This window comes from Heterostelium album, assembly GCF_000004825.1.
Source record: "Heterostelium album PN500 unplaced genomic scaffold PPL_scaffold1, whole genome shotgun sequence".
Lineage (NCBI taxonomy): Eukaryota > Evosea > Eumycetozoa > Acytosteliales > Acytosteliaceae > Heterostelium > Heterostelium album.
Window position 1 is genome coordinate 46,123 of NW_008805063.1, and position 19,765 is coordinate 65,887.

A 19,765-nucleotide genomic window follows, 5' to 3' on the forward strand; every position below is an offset into this window, starting at 1 on the left:
GATCCAAAAACCAAGAGGTTAATGAGAGTTTGTTTTGTACTTTTTTAAGAGGTTTTTAATTACTAAAATAAATAAAAAGTTAGTATTGATTGCTATTTTGATTATTATTATAATAATTTTACTATAAATATTATTAACTTATATTTATTTATTATTAAATAAATGATAAACTTGAGTTTTAATAAAGGTTCTTATTGTAAATATATTATTTAACTTTAATAAATTAAAAATATAAAAGATATAAACTGATCTTTAAGTTTGGTACTGTAATAAATTTCATTACTTATAGGTGCAGTATATATTAATTTATAATAGATTCGTTAGATAGTAGGTTGTTTTCGTGGAGAGGAGTACACCAAAATAGGATTTACAATAGAATTTCCAGATTTGATCAAAGACAAGTGAAGCGAGAGTAGTGATGTTGTCCTTTCTTCTTACCAACCAATAAGCATCTTCCATAGTCCAATCGAATCGTTGACCACATGAAAGCTCTAAGGATTCAAGAATAGAGTTCAGATTGAATCTGTGCATAACTGCTCGACAAATTAAGATATGTAGTCAAATTTGGTTGGTGGTAGAGATAGTTGGAACTTACCATCAGTTAGTGGAGTGAATTTGATTGATTTCATCGTTTTATATTAGTTATACATTAGAAAAAGTTTTGTTTTAACACATAAATTATTATCTGAAAGTGATCAAACCTTTAGTACCACGTTGCTTATAGTAATCAAAGGCTCCATAGCATAGTTGGTTATTTTACTTCCCTAGTAGATTTAGACACTCCTTTATTGGTCTAAATCAGAATAGCGAACTATATAAACAATTCACACGAAACCTTGAGAGTCACAATTATTAATCTGAACTCTCAAGGTATGTATAACTAATATTCAATACATTAAATAAAGACAATTATTAATCTGAACTCTCAGTGTCCTTTCTTTGATTGTATTATATACAATACTCTGATTTATTCTAGATAAATCTATCTTGTTACACAATATTTGAAATTTACCCGCATCCGGACTTATGTATTTAAATTATTTCGCTCCTGGTTGGGATCGAACCAACGACCATTCGGTTAACAGCCGAATGCTCTGCCTACTGAGCCACAGAAGCTTTAATATAATATGGATTTTTTATTTTCGATTTTTATTCGTTAAAATATTTTAATTCAATTTTTATTATTTCTGATTTAATGATTTAATTTAAATCGAAAAATCTTTTCATTTTTTAGTTTTATCTTACTTACTTATAACACTTCCTGGATCAAAATACTAAGAAATGTAAAAAATGAATTCTGTGAAAATTAACCTTCAACAAATGAATTCATCAGCAATATCTTTTAATTAGTTTTCATAAATTTTTTGTTTATTATGGATCATTCTCTGATGATACCTTTCGATCTGTCAGAAGAATGGAGAAAGCATCTGCAAGATAACTTTGGTATTCACATCAGATCGGATTGGTTCAAAAGGTGTCTACAATTCATAGTCGACTGTAGTGAACGATTTAACAGGTCAACAAAAAATCATACTACCAACATAGCCAATAGTAAAGACTATCTATTGGATGAAGTATACAAACAATTGTTGTATATGGATTTATGTAGAGTTGGTGTGGCGGCACTCAGTGATCAACTTTACAACGATGTGATGGCAACTCGTAATCAAAAGCAACAGTCATCGAATCTTATGATACTGCGAGGTATCTATTTGCTACAGATGCAACAGGTCAAGAATATATCGGAACCGTTCGAAACACGTGATGGAGTCGATCGCTCAGAATGGAGAACTCTCAAATTTGTGCTGACCGATGGTGTGCACACTCTTCATGCCATTGAACATCACTTCATACCAACAATGTCACCACAACTCTCTCCAGGTTGCAAACTGCTACTTAAAGATGTTCCTATACGCAGAGGTATCCTTTTATTCAATGAGAACAATGTTAAACTACTTGGAGGTAGTGTTAAAGAACTAGTTACATCTGCAGATGCAACAAAATCATCAAAATCATCAACAATAACAACAACAACAACATCAGCAACGACACCGACAACAACAACAAACACACTACATACAACTTCAAACTCGTCCAACAATAGAAACAATATATTATCACCAACTACAACACCAACAACTTTATCTACACCATTAACTTCACAAACTATTTCAAATACTTCAACCAAAAATATACCAAATGCTGCACCAAAGAAAATGTTACCTTTAAATATAAATAGTAAAAATAATAATATGAATAACAATAACAATAGCAATAGCAATAATAATAATAATAGAAATGATACACCTAAAGATGAACACAGTGTATTTGATGACGATGATGATGTTGACTTTGAACAGGTTGATAGAAAGAAACAACATATAGATTTGGGATATGAATCAGATATATTTCTGGATGAAAGTGGAGATACATCGTCTGTTAAAATGGATTTAGATATAGATAGTATACATGATGATCATCATTCTATGGATTTAGATATAGATAGTAATACATCCAAATCAAAAGTAAACAACAACAACAACCTATTTATTAAACCAATATCACCACTACTATCACCTATTAGACATAAACTACCTGCATTATCACAACAACAATCAATAATAAAGAAAGAAGAAGAACAGAGACAACAACAAGAAGAAAAACAAACAGAAGAGAAACCAATATTTATGTATATAGTAGACTTTAAGAAACGAATAGAATCGAATGACTCATCAAAGGTTGGACCATTTAAGACTAGAGCTATTGTTACTGCAGCGACAAGCGACACAAATGATGGAATAGAAAAGGAAATCATTCTAAAAATATCTGATGGTACTGGAAGTCTGTCTGTTTTATTATCGAATCAAGTAGGTTCTGACTTTAATAATCATTTTATAGCGTGTTTATAAATCAACTAATAATATATATATGTATATTTGTTAAATTATTTATAGTTAAAAACCAAACTTATAGGAATATCAACGTTGGAATTTAAGAAATTGAATTTACATAAGAGGAAATCTATTATCGATAATTTGAATCTTAAACTATTTAAATTGGAGGGTATTTTTACATTGTCATTATCACAAACGAACGCAACAATCAATAATAACATTAATGATAATATAATTCTGTTTGAAGATTTCGAAGAGCCAGATCATTCATATATAGATTTCCTAACCAATTAGAACGATCGTCGGAAATCATAAACAATAAAATGATATCAATCTATGTTGGTTAACAACGATCGTTGAATGATCAAACAAGAATAGATCCAATAATTTTAATTGATCTTTTTATCATCTGATATTCTCGATTCAAATTTGAAAATACAAAAACATAATATTCATTTGACTTTTAATCGAAATAACCTATTGACTATTAAAGAAATGAATTTGAAGATCATTGTGCGGATCCACATATTTAATTTTTTAATTTAAGAATAAAATGCTAAAGGTTAAAATTAAAAAATTAAATTAAATTAATACACATAAACGTTGAATATGTCGAGGTATTAACAAAAGATTTAATTAACCGCCCAAAAAAAGTGATAATTTGAATTATTTTTTATTTTTTTTTATTAAAAATTTTAAATGTTTTTGTTTACAACGGATTTCAACATTGAATCAATTTGTGAAGCTGTTTTAAGTTGAATCTCGTGTGAAATCTCCAAATTTAGAATTATTTTCTTTACATTGTACAACTATTTAACTTTTATGGTTGTTATATTTTTTATTTCTCAAGAATTTTTATAACAACAAACAAAATCAAAATAATACTTCTAAGAAAAAATTGCAATAAAAAAATAAATTTTATTTAATAAACTTCTTCAACATAATAATACTAGAATACTTTTTAATAACAAAATAAACAATCAATCAAATACATTTATATAATATTTATATTTAACAACAAACAATAGATAAATAAATATTAATTTCACATAAAATAATTTATATATTATTTTTTTATATTGGTAACAATGTCTTGTGCACCAGATTATTTCGATCATGCTTTACCTGATCTAATACCATCTCTAGAATATGCATATAATTTATTCAATAAATTTTCTTTTAAAAGAAAAACACTTCAATGTAGCAGTGCAACATTAGGATCTTCAAACTCTGTCAAGTTTGAAAAGTCTGTGGCCAACAATAACAATCAAAACTCTACCGATATAGTTCAATTTTAAAATCAACTAGTTAACTTACTTATTCATAGATAGTCAAACAACAATACAATTTCACTTTTACATCAAACAACTTTTGTAATACTCACAGGATTATTATCAAATGATGTTACTTTAATTTTTAAAACAATTGTTTAAACTAGTATAGCTATAATTATATTAGAACTTCAACTTAAATTTAGAATCATTTACAATTCATTTTTAAAATCAACAAAATAAATCAATCAAATCAATCAACCAATTATAAAAACCAAAGAATAAGAAATAATTAATATTATGTTTCTATTTTTACAATTTACTTAATAAAATACTTTTAAAACAAACTAATTTTACAGTTTGTTTATTTTATAATATAATTTAATATAATAGTTTCATATCTCTTTTGATTGAAAAGATCTACGAAGTTTATATGTTTTTTTTATTTGAGCAAGATGAATGTATTGTTTTTTTGTTGATTAGTATCGAAAGATGATATGATTTAGCTAATCGTTCTAATCATTTAATGTATTATTTGCTGATTTCTCATTAGGTAAAGTCTTTGGATGGCAACTCATCAAATAAGTATAGATTCCTTCAATTAATATTTGATCACCTGTCATCCTATATATATAATAATTAATAGGTTAATAATTTTACTTTAAATAACAATATAATAAATAAAACATACTGTAATCTTAATGCATTATAACTTGGCACAGAAGAATGAGGTGAAGTAGATGGAGTGGCCAACGGTGTGGTAAAGGTCGAAGTTGAAGGTGTCGATACTCCCGTTGAAAGTTGGCTGATAGTTGGTGGTATGGGTCGACCTGCAGATGAATAGAGTCTAATGGTTTCATAATAGGTCAAAGATTTCATAAATAATTCTCTAAGTTTATCCTCTAAATAAATTATACACTATTATTATAATTATAAATAGAATGAAAGTAATAATTAGCAAACAATCAATATATATATATCATAGAATTAATCTAAAAAAAAATGAACATACAGTTTCTGGATGCATTCCAATCTGCCAAAATGAAACCAATGTAGTTAATACATGATTAATATATTCAGAGTGTACTCCTTTCAAAATCTTTACATCTGGATATGCAACTCCATTTCTAGATAAAAAAAAAAAAAAAAAAAAAGTTAATTGGATTATCATGGGCTAAAAAAGTTAATTTTTTTGTAATATTTACACAACAATAGGATTTGTATCACTCATAATATGATCTCTACTAACTAAAATGGCATCACATGTATTCTTTGAAACATCGGCAACGATACAAATAGATTCTTTTAGATGCGATGGGAATGGATTGTTATCGTTCCACAGTCTGAGGTCGTCGATCATCTTGGTGAAAAAGTCATACTTTGGAACGGCCAACAACGCCATGTCACTGACGTACTTGTTGGTGTGTGATCCCAAGAGTGATCTTGAAAGGTCATGATAGTAACTCGGTAAACTAGGATCATCGGAACCAAATTGGAAATGATTGGTGTCTGCTGTCGATGTTGATGATGGAGGTGACATCGACTTACTAGGTGTAGTAATACTGGTGGTTGTGGTTGTTGAAGTTGTTTGTTTATTTGGTGTTGACATAACAGTGGGACGATGGTGTTGTTGTACTCCATTTCCATTTTGATGATGATGACTGTTTGGTGTTGTTGGATATTGATGTTGATTATTGTGTGGAGTTCTGGTTGGAGATGCAGGTGATGTAGACAGGTTTCCACTACTACTACTACTGGCCTCAGTTGGGAGAGTGAAACTACGGTGTAGTTCATCTTGATCGTAGAGATTAGAACGATAGTCAAGCATGTGACGATTCAATATCAGCTCGAAAGACCGCCAAAAGTAACTGATGATCTGTAGTAGTTTCTTTGAGATATCGGGTGCACCTATTACGATTGATTTCACCATACGGTAGTGAGATCGGTTGTTTTTACTGCTCTCACAACATCTGGGATTCAGACAACCTGTGTATCCATAGATCTCTGAGATTTGATTTAGAAACTGATTCTCAAAACTGATAAAACTATTACACTTTTCAGAGGAACATCTATAACTCGTAGAGCTGTCTGTCGATAGCATATTACTCATCCACGTCAAATTATAAGATAATACTGTTGTTATCAAATTTGAAAGGAAACTAAAAAAAAATAAAATAAAAGTAAATGAATAAATATGTTAGGTTACAACCTCCTTTTTGCAACAATGAAATTGAATAATCAATTTGAACTTACTATCTTGATTTGGGTGTATTAAAAGATGGTATCAACTCTCTAAGTAACTCTAACAATATCTTATAGGTCTGTCTTTTAGTACTTGGAAAAACTATTGTATCTATCCAAAGTGGTTTCTAAATAGAAAAATAAAAACAATATTAATCAAACCTATAATATATATCTGTTAACAGATATTTATATTTACTTCTAATCTGGGTACACTATATAAATCATTAATATAATTTCTAAACTTTTCAATCTCTTTATAAATTTGATTAACTTCTGACATTCCATAGGCTGACATCTATCATAATATAGATAAGAATTGATTATTATTATTATTATTATTATTAGTAATTGTAAAAACTAATTAATTAATGAAATGAATGATTAAACTTACAGATCCATGTGTTTGTGTTGTAAATTTCGAATATAATTGATTCTTTAAAAGTTTGATCATCGGTTGTAGTCGCATGTCGATCAGTACAAAGTGGGTGATGATGAACTGATGGAATTTCGATATCTGTTGCATCTGTGCACTCTGCTGGTTTTGCAGTGGTGTGTTTGTTAGATCGTCTAGATTCTTTGGTCCGAATATGACACAGAGTGCCAGTGTCACTTTTTTGACTTTGGGTGCACTCGACATCATCATCATCGGTCTGTTCGTACGTCCCAATGTCGATGATGATCTAGCTCTATTATTATTAATATTGTTGTTGTTGTTGTTGTTGTTGATATTATTACTGCTACCTGTACTGTTATTCAACGTATTACTACCAGTTATTCCACCACTACCACCACCACCACCACCTCCGATATTCGATGTAGATGGCATTGAGGTGGTGAGTGTCGCTGACTTTGTTGATGATGGTATGTGATCTGTTGTCTTTGAAGGTGATGAAGGTAGTAGAGTAGTTGAATTACTCTTATTCTCACCGGTGACATTATTGCTACTGCCACTGCCATTGCTGTAACTTGGTAAATCTGATGATGAAAGTGTCATTCCACTTTGTTGTTGTTCTTCTTTCGCTGAAGTCGTTGTTGAGCTTGTTGTTGATGATGTAGTAGTAGTTGTTGTTGGTGTTGTTGTTTGCTTTTGTTGCGATGTAGCATTATTAACTACAGGTGATTGTGGTGCACTGTTTGAAGTAGTTGTCGGTTCATCTTTTGTAAGGTTCAAAGTGAATAACTTTGTCAAAAGCATCTGGTTACTATCAGGAAGATAATGAATCTTTGTTGTTGTTCCCTGTATATTCAAAGGCACTGTACCAAACATCATTTCTTTCAACATCTCTACTTTACCCTATAATCATTATTATTATTATTATTAATATATCTATAAATAGTTTCTGAAATTGTCTATTTTTTTTTTTTAAATATAGATATAATATATAGATTACCCTTGGTTTGGCAGGTGATTTGTGTGCAGTACCATTGGAATGCGGTGTGGTAGTAGGAGTAGTACCACCACTGGCTGTAGTCTTTCCTTGATTCAACTTGATTGCATCGATCTGTAAAGTATCAAACAATATACTACATGAATTCTGATATGCCTTTTATTTTGAAAAATCGATAGAAAATAAAATAAGTCTATAAACTTTTGAACAACAAACATTATTCTCATCTATACATACAACCAATCTTATATGATCATTGAGATCACTACTATTTATTTTATTAGGTATTGAACTTGTTGAAGTTGTACTATTACTATCCTTTGAAAATATTCGAAAGAAATCCATTATTATTATTATTATGATTATTATATAATATTATATTTTGGGATGATATCTAATTTAAGTTTATTTTCTATATCTATTTTGTATGATGTTCTATAAATATATCTCTCTATAATAATAAAGTAGATCAACAAACAACAACAATTTGAAACAAACAACCATTCATTATATTATGATTGTTGGTTTAATGCCGGTATTGCAATTCGATTGATTGTATTATGAAGTTGGTTATCTCCAAATTAATAATATCCAAAAAAAATTTTATCACACAGAAGTCCCAATTGACAAAAAATATTTTTAAAAACCTATGAAAAATCAAATTAATTTTCTTTTCTTCTTATTTTTAACTAAAATCTTTCTTTCTTTTATTAAACTGATCAGTTTAAATAACTGTAGCAACCAGTTATTTGTTATTCTTACTTCAATGTCTGATATAATTGGTCAAGACTCCTCATCACCCAATTCCATTATATATCTCATGAAATAAAAGAATTTGATGTGTAACACCCGTTAAAGTTGATTTATTTAAAAATTACTTATCGGTCAACTCTGTATTTGTCCAGCTTTTGATTTCAAATACTTCAAAGGAGGGAATGAATTGTCTTTCTTTATCAAACTCAAACACTCCTCCATCAGCTCATTCGATATATAATATTCTTTACCTTTTCTATCTGAAAACTGTTTGAGTTTTAACTGTGTTTTAGTAAAATTAGTTAGTAAGAGTACCAATCAATTAAATATTTATCTATTATTACTTACTTGAATGATCCAATAAGAATAACGAATGGCAAAAGTAGATTGTTCAGTGTAGTACGATGATTCCTTATCGTCGTGTATCGATTTACAGTAAAACAGTTGCTGTTCCATCGTTGGCAATTGGAGTTGAGCGTTGACCAGTTGACATTGTTGTAGATGGTTACGTGAACTATCGTTACCGATGATATCGACCAACCAAGAGGTAGTACACATTCGCTTGTGTGACCAAAGTGTTTCGTGTCCAGGATACTTCTTGATGAGCGAATCGATCATGTAGAATTCACGTGACCACAAGTCAATGACCGACTGCCAATCGCATCTACCTTCCGCTGCCAATCGATAGACTTGTCTCAGTAGTTCGAAGCGATGATGGAATCCGCAGTAGTCAGAGACGTTGCGTAGTGCCCACTGATCCATTCTCTTCAAGTCAGCGAGCAGGTTGGCCATCGACAACTGTGTATTCAAACACCACATTCTGTGACACCACGCATAGTAATTCTTTGGATAGATCTCAGCAACGCGTCTACACACCGCAATCTCTGACTCTAAATTCAATGCACTCCAACAGGGTGAATCTGTCAACACCCAACGTCTGTGACACCAAGCTTCCCCACTCTTTGGATGTTTTGTAAACACCAAATTCAAAAATTTAATTTCCATTTCATGACTTAACATTCCATTTTGTATGAATCTCTTTCTTTTTTTGTTTGTTAAAAAGTATATATTATTAATAAAAATATAATAATAATAAAGTAAGTAGTTTGATTTATATACCTTAAATTTAATGATGTTAAATTCTCTGCATTTATCATTAATAATGTTCTTGTTAGGTTAAGAACAGATTGTACAATGATTGGATCTAGATTTCTAAAGAAAATGTCATCGATTATCTTTAGAGAGTGTTGTTCCATCAGTTGATTGAGTGTTTTGAAACAGTAGTGATATAAAGGTGTCACCGATTGATAGGTTACACCCAAATTGGTATCTACAACAACAAATGATTTTGAATTTGATTTTACATCTTCTTTGTTCTGTTCATATTCTTTTGTTGATACAATTAATCCTAATTCATTACTTTTTTTAAGATTATATTATCATTAATAAAATTGATTAAATATCATTGTTGTTAAAAAAAAAATAAAAAAAATATTACATATTTGGATATTTTCTAAATATATCATTAAGTTCTTCATATAAATGTTTTCCTTTATTTAAATGTTCTTCTAAATTACTCATTTTTATAGAGAATATATATACATATGTATCTTTAATTAATTACTGTCTTTCTTTTTTAATCAATCATTTCATAATCCTTTTTTATAAATTTAACAAAAATAAATTTGAATTCAAATTTTTTTGAATCGGCAAACAAGTTTAAAAAAAAAATTGGTCGTTGTTCAAAAAAAAACGACGAATGATACATCTTATAAGAAAGATACAGATACAGATAACACCTACTAATACATCAAATACAATCAATTTAATAAATTACAATTGTCGTCAACTTCAACAACAAAAAGTTAATCAAAATATTATTAGAAATAATAATAATAATAATATCAATAACTTTATAATTAGAGGTAGTCAAGGTAACCATTCTTTATATCATTCCTATTCAACAAGTAATAAATCTATTAAAACAGATAATAATAATAATAATAATAGTAGCTATTTTAAAAGTTTAAAGAATTTATATAAAAATATTATTGGTGATCAAGAAATGGATACAACAACAACTACAACAGCAACAACCTCAACTCCAGAAGTAGATGCAATGAAAGTTGAAAATGAAAATAACAATAATAATGGTACTGAATCAACTATTGTTTCAATTAAAGAGAATACTACAACCATTCAATATAACAGTAAGAATGAAGTATTCTACAATCCAGTACAGGAATTCAATAGAGATCTATCGATTATGATGATCAAACTGTTCATTGAACAACGTAATAAAGAGTTGGCAGACAAGAAGAAACCGCCCAAGAAGATTAGAATCCTCGAGGCTTTGTCTGCCACTGGATTGCGTTCGATTCGTTACGCCAAGGAGATCGAAGGTGTCGAACAGATTCTCTCGAACGACATTGAAGAGGCCGCTGTCAAATCGATCGAGAAAAACCGTGACCTCAATGGAGTCGATGCCAACCTCTTGGTGCCAAACCTCGGTGATGCCACCATGGTCATGTATCAACATCGTGATCCACTCAAGCAATTCGATGTGATCGATGTCGATCCCTATGGAGCACCCTCCAACTTCCTCGACGGAGCTGTTCAAGCAGTTGCCGAAGGTGGACTGCTCTGTGTCACCGCTACTGACTCTGCTGTGCTCTGTGGTAATCATCCAGAAGCATGTTATCATAAATATTCTTCTGTTCCATTGAAAGGTGATTTCTGTCATGAAATGGTAATTGTTATCAATAGCAATCAATACTACTAGTATTCTATAAATATTCTAACTAACTAATCTTTGCTAATCTAATATAGGGTATTAGAATTTTGTTACATACAATCGAAACACATGCTAATAGATATAAGAGACATATTGTTCCAGTTTTATCGTTGAGTATCGACTTTTATATTCGTGTGTTTGTTAGAGTCTATACCTCTGCATTGGAGTGCAAGAGAAGTTTCTCAAAGTTGGCTAATATCTACAGTTGTGTTGGTTGTGGAAGTTACAATATTGCACCATTGGGTATCATCGAAGAGGAAGGTAGAAGCATCAAATATAAACTACCAATTCTCTCAAAGTTTGTTGACAGTACCAATTGTAAATATTGTACAAAACTGTTACAAGTAAGTTGAAGCACAGTACAATCATCTTAATAATAATAATAGTGTTATCGATACGAGCATAATTAGATTTCTAACAACAAATAATTTTAAAACTAAATTAGGTTGCTGGACCATTTTGGAATAGACCGATTCATGATAAGGAAGTTTGTAAAGCAGGATTAAAACATATTGAAGATCATCCAAATGCATTCAACACCTGCAAGAGAATGTTTGGTGTTTTGACATCGGCCTACGAAGAGTTAGCGGATGTTCCATTCTACTTTAGAAGCGATCACTTCACCTCTGTACTCCACACCAGTACACCACCAGTAGCAACCATTCGTTCTGCACTTTTGAATGCAGGTTACAAGGTTTCATCTAGTCACGTTCAGGCAGTTATCAAAACCAATGCACCATTCGATTTCATGTGGGACATCTGGAGAACCTATGCCAAAACCAACCCACCAAAGAATACATCACCAACTTCACCAGCTCATTTCATTCTTTCAAAAGAACCAACGTATGTTTTATCAATTTAATATATATATCATTTTATTAACAATATTAATAATACGATCGTATAGTCATAAAATTGATTTTACAATGCATCCACAAGCACATGGAGAGACACCATCGGTACCTAAATACTTGCCTAATCCAAAGGAGAATTGGGGACCTGGATCAAGAGCTGGTAAAAAGTCGGCTGAAAGCCATGAAATGGTAACAATTGCTCAAAAGAGAAAGATGAATCAAGGAAAATATACCAAAGATAAAAAGTCAAGAAAGGATTTCAGTCATGTTCAATGTCCTTCAATGGTAAACAAGGGTGAATGCACAAAGGGTGGAAATTGTAGATACTCTCACAAAACTAAAGAAGAATTAGAAAAAGAAAATACTGCTACAGAGTTAAATCAAACAGAACAAGAAAATAAAGTTTAAATCAAACTAAAATAGACTAAACTAAATCAAAGTTATGACCGTTTATACACAAATTTATTTATTTTTTAGAATAAGTTGAGATTGAGTTGGTTACAAAGTTGATAAGAGATGGAGGTTAGATACATCAGATCCTAAGTCTTCTACAACTCACTTCTTTTGAGGAGTATCCACTGATACTCTAAAAATATCAATCAATTTGTCCTTTGAGGATGAAACTCTGATGAAATAATAATAGAACTGATTCAAAGTTTTTTTTATCTTAAACTAATGAATCAAACTCTTCATCTGGAGGTAAAACAAACTACAAAGAAGTAGAAAAATCTTAATCAATTGGGCAATTGGAAATGAATAAAAACAAATCCCTCTGCTTCCCAAATGAAACAAGCCCAAGTCAATTGTTATTTGTAACACCAAAGCTGAATACACTCAATAGAAGTATACACAAGCCCATACAACCATAAATCAGATGTAACAATGCATGATAACTCTTTTGGTTAGTTGACTAGTCATCTTTCAATTTCACTAGATAATAAATTGTATATTTATAATTTGCAATTTTAAAAACAAACAAATATTTATTCTAATAGTCATCGTCATAACTTGACTCTGGTTCTGAATCCGAATATTTAGAGTTTGATGAAGAACTTCTACCATTGTTCTTTGATTTCTGATTGTTGGTGATGGGGGATGAAAGTGGTGATTGGTCACTAACCATACTTGATAGTGACATAGGATCAAACTTTTTGTTACTATTATTATTATTACTATAGCTACCATGGTTATTATTGCTATTGCTATTGCTATTATTGTTACTGTTGAAAGTGAATACATTGTTTTTGTTGTGATTGTTGTTATTATTATTATTATTATTATTGTTATTATAAAAGTTATTAAATGCAGCGCTATTGTTATTATTATTATTATTATTATTATTATTATTATTATTATTATTGCTACTGCTATTATTGTTATTTACACTTTGTTGAATAGTTGGCTTTGGATCCTTCTCAGTGTCACTATTGTTTGGACTGTTGGAATTTAACAATTCTGAAATTGGAACGATCTCCTTTAGGTCGGTTGATGGAACTTGAATTCCTTGTGTTGGTGATAGTGGTGGATGTGGTGGTGGCAATTCAAAGTTGGGGAAATGCTCATTAAATATCTTTGTAAAGAAATTCTAAAATAAAAAGAAAGTATTAGTATTAATAAAAATGATTGTTATTTTTGATTTTGATATTTTACCTGTAGATAAACAGCATCTTCGAATACTTCAGAACCAGAACAATTGTAGATTTGAGCGTTATAAAACATAGTGTTTACATTTGCTGCAAACTCGGCTGGAGTAGCATATTTGTTTCCAACGATTCTCTCTTTGATTGTCTTCATATCCATTGGTTCCTTGATGATATTGTAGTAATCTGGATAGTCTCTCTTGCTTGGCAACTTTAGGAAGATATCACATCTCTTTCTACCTTCTTCGTCAGTGTCTAAACGAACTCTATCGAAAATGTCAAGGAATTTGAGTTCGGTCTCTGAGGTCGGCTTCTTCTTCATGGTACCTGCTGGTCTTCCTCTGCCAGTGTGTTTCTTGACGGCTGGAGTAGGCGGTGTTGGAGTGGATGGCGAAGAAGATGAAGATTGCTTTCCACTTGTCGACTGTCTCTTTGATGCGGCGACAGAGGTTCTAGCCTTCTTCTTTGGTGTCTTGGCACTCTTCTCTTCATCGGAGCTATAGTCTTTGCGCTTGGCAGGAGTTGCTTTAGGTGGCGGTGCCTGTTGTTGATATTCCTCGTCGTCTTCATCGTCATCGGAATCAGAGATATCGATATCATCCTCATAGAAATCCGGATTGATAAAGGTAGTCTGGATTCTACGACGTTTCAGTTCACCATTCTCCATCATCTTGATCAACTGTTTCTCAGCATCGTAGTCTCTACCCTTGGTACGTGTTGCACCCAGCACAAATCCAAGATCATCAGTAATCTCCACTTCCTTGGTGATCCAATCCGGTAACTCTTCCTCTGTACACAAACGGTGGAATTCACCTTTCTTGTTGGCATCCTTCCATTTCTGAATATCGACTATCTCACGTTCACGATCCATCTTTTCAAATAGTTCCAATTCCTCTGGAGTTCTCGAAATCATCTGATTGATCTGTTGGTCGTTTGGAACACCCTGTCGCTCCATCTCTGCAGTCTCGTCCTGAGTCATCAGATACTCTAGCATCTGTCGACGCTCCGAACGATTCGACTTGTTGTTGAACTGACCGGCTTGAATAATCTTACGATCCAACTCCTTCTTGAAATTGGCACGAGCAATGATTCTCTCCTCGACAGAGTTGGCAGTGACCAGACGTAGCACCTTGACAGTCTGCTTCTGACCGATACGATGTGCTCTGTCTTGAGCCTGAAGATCCATCTGTGGATTCCAATCGCTGTCAAAGATGATTACAGTGTCGGCTGTTTGCAAGTTGAGACCGAGACCACCAGCTCTTGTAGAGAGTACAAAGATAAAGTACTCGCTGTTCTCTGCGTTGAACAGATTCAACAATGGACCTCTCTCATCGGATTTGGTTGAACCATCGAGACGTAGATACTTGTAACCCTTGTAGTAGAAGAACTGTTCGAGAATATCTATCAAATGGGTCATTTGACTGAAAATCAATACTCTGTGACCGGATGCCTTGAGTTTCGGTAGGATCTTGTCGAGTAAATCGAATTTACCAGCACATCTTATCATATAGTCATCGATTGCATACTCATCATCGTAAAATAGATAAGGATGATTACAAATCTTTCTTAATTGTACCAATGTATTCTTTAATCCTTTGGCCAACTTTGGATTACCATCTTCACCTGAACCAGCAGTAAACTACATACATGAATAAAAGTTAAAAATATATATTAATAAATGTTTCTATTTGATTCTCAATCTTTTTATAAAATAATAATAATAACAATACCTTTGAAACACCTTTAGTTCTAATTAAATTATACATTTTAGATTGGAATGCAGACATTGGACATTTCATGATCTTTTCAACTTTATCCGGTAGTTGAGTTTCCACCTCGGTCTTTAGACGACGCAACAAGAATGGACGCAAGACTTTGTGTAAACGCTGAATGATGAGAAGCTGTTCTTCTTCGTTCATCTCTAGTTTCTCACCGGTGGCGGCAAACGGTGCGTTGAACCACTGCTCAAAGTCTTCGACACTGTCGAAAATATTTGGAAGCAAAAAGTTGAGAAGTGCCCAAAGCTCTGGCAACGAGTTCTGTAGCGGTGTACCAGTTAGCAACAGACGGTAACGACTCTGGTAGAAACTGCCTAGTGTCACAGAGAGCTTGGAACTGTAGTTCTTCATACGATGACCTTCATCGACAATCATATAGGCCCACTTGATCTTGGCAAGATGATTCTTGTCCTTGATGATATACTCGTAGGTGGTAATGAGAACATTGAATTTCAACGACGATACATGTTGATCGATAATCGCTTTACGTGTTTCTTTGTTTCCAGTGTAGAGAATCTTTTGAACTTTTGGTGCCCACTTGCTAAACTCCTGTCCCCAATTGGCAAGAGTTGACAGTGGAACAATCACTAGATATGGTCCTTTGTTTTGCTTCTTCTCAATGAGATAGGTTACCAGTGCAATGGTTTGAATAGTCTTACCAAGACCCATCTCGTCGGCTAGGATACCATTCAACTTGTTGTTGTAGAGTGACACCATCCATTGGAGACCTTGCATCTGGTATGGCTTCAACTGTCCACCCTCGAGAAGAGTCGGCTGCTCTGGAATCTCCTCTTGAATGGAATGTGCTTTGGAGTAGTAAGAGTGTGCTTTACTTACTAGCGTGGTAGTTGTTGGTGGCGCAGCGCCAGGCTTTGGCGAGAGTGGCTCGGTGCTGTCTGGCTCGACTTCGGTATTCATCTTTTCCTTTTGAATCAAATGCGAGATCTTGTCCAAGAACTCATTGGTCTGGTCAAACAACTCACGAAGACGCTGATTCTTTGTGGTCTCTAGCAGCTTGAGATATTTACTTTCATCGTCGGTCTTGAGAGCACGCAGACGTTCACGCTCTTCACGCTCACGCTGCTGTTGCTCACGCTTCTCAACCATGACAAAGTAGTTTGTGACACGCTTGGCTATCTTCTTGACCTTGACCATCTTGTTGACGTGGAACTCCTTAAAGTCACGGCCATGCTGGAGAATTCCTGCGAGAAACTCTTTGAAACGATTGTCCGACTCTTCTTGCTTCGACTTGATGACTTCGGATCGCGACGTGGAAGATCGCTTCATCTTGCCACTGGGATGAGCCGACGAACCGGCACCCAGTCTACCTCCGGAGCTGGACACACTATTCTCCAACGATAGCTCTAACAACTCCATTCTCATCTTCTTTTGTAGATCCAACATATTGAGCTGCTTCAACTCTATGGTCAGTTGCATTCTTTGGTTGTCATCGACCATCGGCTGTTGCAACAGATCTTTTAGCTCTTCAATTCTTTGAGTCATTCTCGACTTTATGTAGACTTCTTCGTTTTCTTTGAGAAATTGATACTCTAGTGGTAGAGGTTTCAATGTGTCAATGGAAGACAGTACATATTGTGGAGGTGGTTGTGTGACTTGGACCACTGCGCCAGCAGAGGAAGCAGTTGATGCCTGCTGGACTTGTGGAGGATTGAAGCTAACCTGTAAAAAAGCCGGGATTGGTATGGAGTTGATAGATGGAGGTGGTGGTGAATAGATCATTGGTATAGACGCCGGTCCTGCTGAATTGGCGTTAATGGTACCGTTGGCAACGATCTGCGTGCCAGTGGAAATTGGTGAGGTCATTGTTGGTGTGGCAGCACCAGCCATTCCAGTTGTCGGTATACCAGATAATTGACCTACAACTTGTTGAGGCAATTGTTGTTGCTGCTGCTGCTGTGGTTGCTGCTGCTGACCTATAACTTGTGGTGCTAGCTGCTGTGGTTTCATTACCTGAGTGGGTTGTTGCTGTTGTTGTAGTTGTTGGCCAATCTGAGTAACATTAGCATTGGGTGCACCAGCCGTTTGAATGGGAGCGCTAACAATGGGAGATTGCATTGTCCTCTGAGGTGTCTGAGATGGAATTGTCTTTTTTGGTAGATTCAAAGAATTTGCTAGATCCTGCGGGAACGGATCAGGAGGCATACCCTTTTGAAACTGACCTATCGAAGTTGATATACATCTGTATGCCTTTACCTGTAGTTTTAACAACTCCATTTGCTCTGGTGTAATTAATATTGTAGATGGATCTTGTTTTGCTCTCATCTGTTGTTGTTGTTGCTGTTGCTGTTGCTGCTGTTGTTGTTGTCGTTGCTGCTGCAAGAGCTGTTGTTGAGGATTCATTAATTGTTGTGGTTGTTGAGGTTGCTGTTGTGTTGGAATTTGTTGTTGTTGTACTTGTTGCTGGAATATATTGTTATTTACACCGGAAGTCTGTGGCAATGCTGTGGAAGTACCGCTAGTTGATTGTTGTTGTTGTGGATATGGCTGTGGCTGTTGTTGTGCTACTTGTTGTGGTTGTTGTTGTACTTGTTGTTGAACTAATTGTGATTGTGGAGGTGTTTGCATATGTGTTTGTTGAATTTGAGGTGATGCTGCTGATGCCAATGGCATTTGATTCGATGGTTGCGAGGCAAGAGTTGGTGACTTTACGTTTGCCTGATAGGCTTTAACTAAATTTGCATGTTGCTTGGAGACTCTGTTTACAATTTCATTTTGTTCAGATGTGTATTGATGTACTGACTTTTGACCCTTTAATACAAATAATAACTGTTGATACTTTTTATCGGTGATATCCGCCACTGTTCTTTGATGATTATCTAAACTCTATTATAGATGTAATTGAAAAAAAAAAAAAGTTAACAAATGGTTGTGGTTGGTAGTAATAAATAAACTTACTTGATATAAATCCATTATTTGTTCTTTTGTTAATTGTAAAACTGTGATTGGTGCACCCTTTTGTTGTTGTTGAGCTTGTTGTTGTTGCTGTTGAGCTTGTTGCATTTGTTGAATTTGTTGTGGTGTCGGTTGTTGCTGTTGTTGTGGTACCTGTTGTGGCTGTTGTTGTGCGGATAGTTGTTGTTGTTGCGCTTGCTGTTGTTGTGCTTGCTGTTGATTGGCAGCTGCAGCCAGATATGCGTTGTATTGTTGTGGATTCTTCATCATTTGTGTCAAAATGGGTGATGATATAGGTGGAGTCTGTGAGGTTTGAGTTTGTGGCGAAGTCTGTTGTTGTGAGGCTTGTGGGGGTTGGTTTGGTAGTGGTTGCTGTTGTTGTGGTGGAAGACCAACGTTTGTAGGTGAATTTGTATTCATCTTGCCCATCATCATCTGTTGTTGAATTAATTGTTGCTGTTGCTGCTTTTGCTGTTGTAGCATAAGATGATGTTGCTGCTGTTGTTGTTGAGCTGCCGCTGCCTGTTGTTGTGCCGCCACTTGTTGTTGTTGTTGTTGCTGCTGTTGCTGTTGATTATTTGTTTGTTGTTGTTGTGTTGTTGTTTGTTGAGATGCAACTTGTTGTTGTGCCTGCTGGAATTGATTGGTAATTTGTGATTCAATTCCAGTCATCATGTAATTTTGTTGTGGATTCTGTTGTTGTTGTTGCTGATGCTGAGCTTGTTGTTGAGCCTGTTGCTGCTGCTGAGCTTGTTGCTGCTGTTGAGCTTGCTGTTGTAGCTGTTGCTGTTGCTGTTGCTGTTGCTGTTGCTGTTGCTGTTGCTGTTGCTGTTGCTGTTGCTGTTGCTGTTGCTGTTGCTGTTGCTGTTGCTGTTGTAGTTGATTAACTTGCTGTTGTTGTTGTAGCTGATTAGCTTGCTGCTGTTGCTGTTGTTGTTGTTGCAACATCTGAAGTAACTGTATATTATTATTTTGTTGTTGAGCAACATTAACATTCATCTGATTGTCTGCGGATTGAGGTTGTTGTTGTTGCTGTAGTTGATTAGCTTGCTGTTGCTGCATCTGTTTCTGCTGTTGCTGTTGCTGTAACATCTGCATTTGTAGATAATGTTGATACTGATTGTATTGCTCTGTATTTCCATTCACAGCAGGATTGCCATTTGCAGCCACCAAACCAGAGGGAATCGATGTTTGATTCGGTTGTTGCATTTGATTGCTATTCATCATAGTATATCA

General features: G+C 33.9%; 7 protein-coding genes and 1 non-coding gene across 8 annotated transcripts; 3 read left to right on the forward strand and 5 right to left on the reverse strand.

Annotated features, from left to right (window-relative positions):
• Positions 1-306: 306 nt before the first annotated feature.
• PPL_00095 (uncharacterized protein) lies at positions 307-629 on the reverse strand (the record flags this gene model as incomplete). The annotated part of the gene is made up of 2 exons (XM_020571137.1): positions 307-536; positions 596-629. 2 exons carry the CDS (start codon positions 627-629, stop codon positions 307-309), a joined length of 264 nt encoding a protein of 87 aa, XP_020438411.1.
• Positions 630-1,043: 414 nt separating this feature from the next.
• On the reverse strand, positions 1,044-1,116 carry PPL_00096. The gene has a single exon. It is a non-coding gene; the product is annotated as a tRNA-Asn (tRNA).
• Positions 1,117-1,595: 479 nt separating this feature from the next.
• PPL_00097 (uncharacterized protein) lies at positions 1,596-3,188 on the forward strand (the record flags this gene model as incomplete). Its single annotated transcript, XM_020571138.1, has 2 exons — positions 1,596-2,867; positions 2,955-3,188. The coding sequence occupies 2 exons, from the start codon at positions 1,596-1,598 to the stop codon at positions 3,186-3,188; spliced, it is 1,506 nt and encodes a 501-aa protein (XP_020438412.1).
• A 794-nt stretch (positions 3,189-3,982) lies between these two features.
• Positions 3,983-4,192, forward strand: PPL_00098 (uncharacterized protein; the record flags this gene model as incomplete). Its single annotated transcript, XM_020571139.1, has 1 exon — positions 3,983-4,192. The coding sequence occupies one exon, from the start codon at positions 3,983-3,985 to the stop codon at positions 4,190-4,192; it is 210 nt and encodes a 69-aa protein (XP_020438413.1).
• A 488-nt stretch (positions 4,193-4,680) lies between these two features.
• On the reverse strand, positions 4,681-8,142 carry PPL_00099 (uncharacterized protein; the record flags this gene model as incomplete). Its single annotated transcript, XM_020571140.1, has 9 exons — positions 4,681-4,789; positions 4,857-5,083; positions 5,178-5,292; positions 5,371-6,324; positions 6,419-6,534; positions 6,606-6,704; positions 6,801-7,703; positions 7,801-7,953; positions 8,035-8,142. The coding sequence occupies 9 exons, from the start codon at positions 8,140-8,142 to the stop codon at positions 4,681-4,683; spliced, it is 2,784 nt and encodes a 927-aa protein (XP_020438414.1).
• Positions 8,143-8,215: 73 nt separating this feature from the next.
• Positions 8,216-10,131, reverse strand: PPL_00100 (uncharacterized protein; the record flags this gene model as incomplete). Its single annotated transcript, XM_020571141.1, has 4 exons — positions 8,216-8,248; positions 8,899-9,592; positions 9,670-9,969; positions 10,049-10,131. 4 exons carry the CDS (start codon positions 10,129-10,131, stop codon positions 8,216-8,218), a joined length of 1,110 nt encoding a protein of 369 aa, XP_020438415.1.
• Positions 10,132-10,309: 178 nt separating this feature from the next.
• PPL_00101 (putative N2,N2-dimethylguanosine tRNA methyltransferase) lies at positions 10,310-12,606 on the forward strand (the record flags this gene model as incomplete). The annotated part of the gene is made up of 4 exons (XM_020571142.1): positions 10,310-11,299; positions 11,380-11,688; positions 11,790-12,187; positions 12,252-12,606. 4 exons carry the CDS (start codon positions 10,310-10,312, stop codon positions 12,604-12,606), a joined length of 2,052 nt encoding a protein of 683 aa, XP_020438416.1.
• Positions 12,607-13,186: 580 nt separating this feature from the next.
• med26 (uncharacterized protein) lies at positions 13,187-19,738 on the reverse strand (the record flags this gene model as incomplete). Its single annotated transcript, XM_020571143.1, has 5 exons — positions 13,187-13,783; positions 13,849-15,477; positions 15,569-15,818; positions 16,041-18,460; positions 18,533-19,738. 5 exons carry the CDS (start codon positions 19,736-19,738, stop codon positions 13,187-13,189), a joined length of 6,102 nt encoding a protein of 2,033 aa, XP_020438417.1.
• Positions 19,739-19,765: the final 27 nt, after the last annotated feature.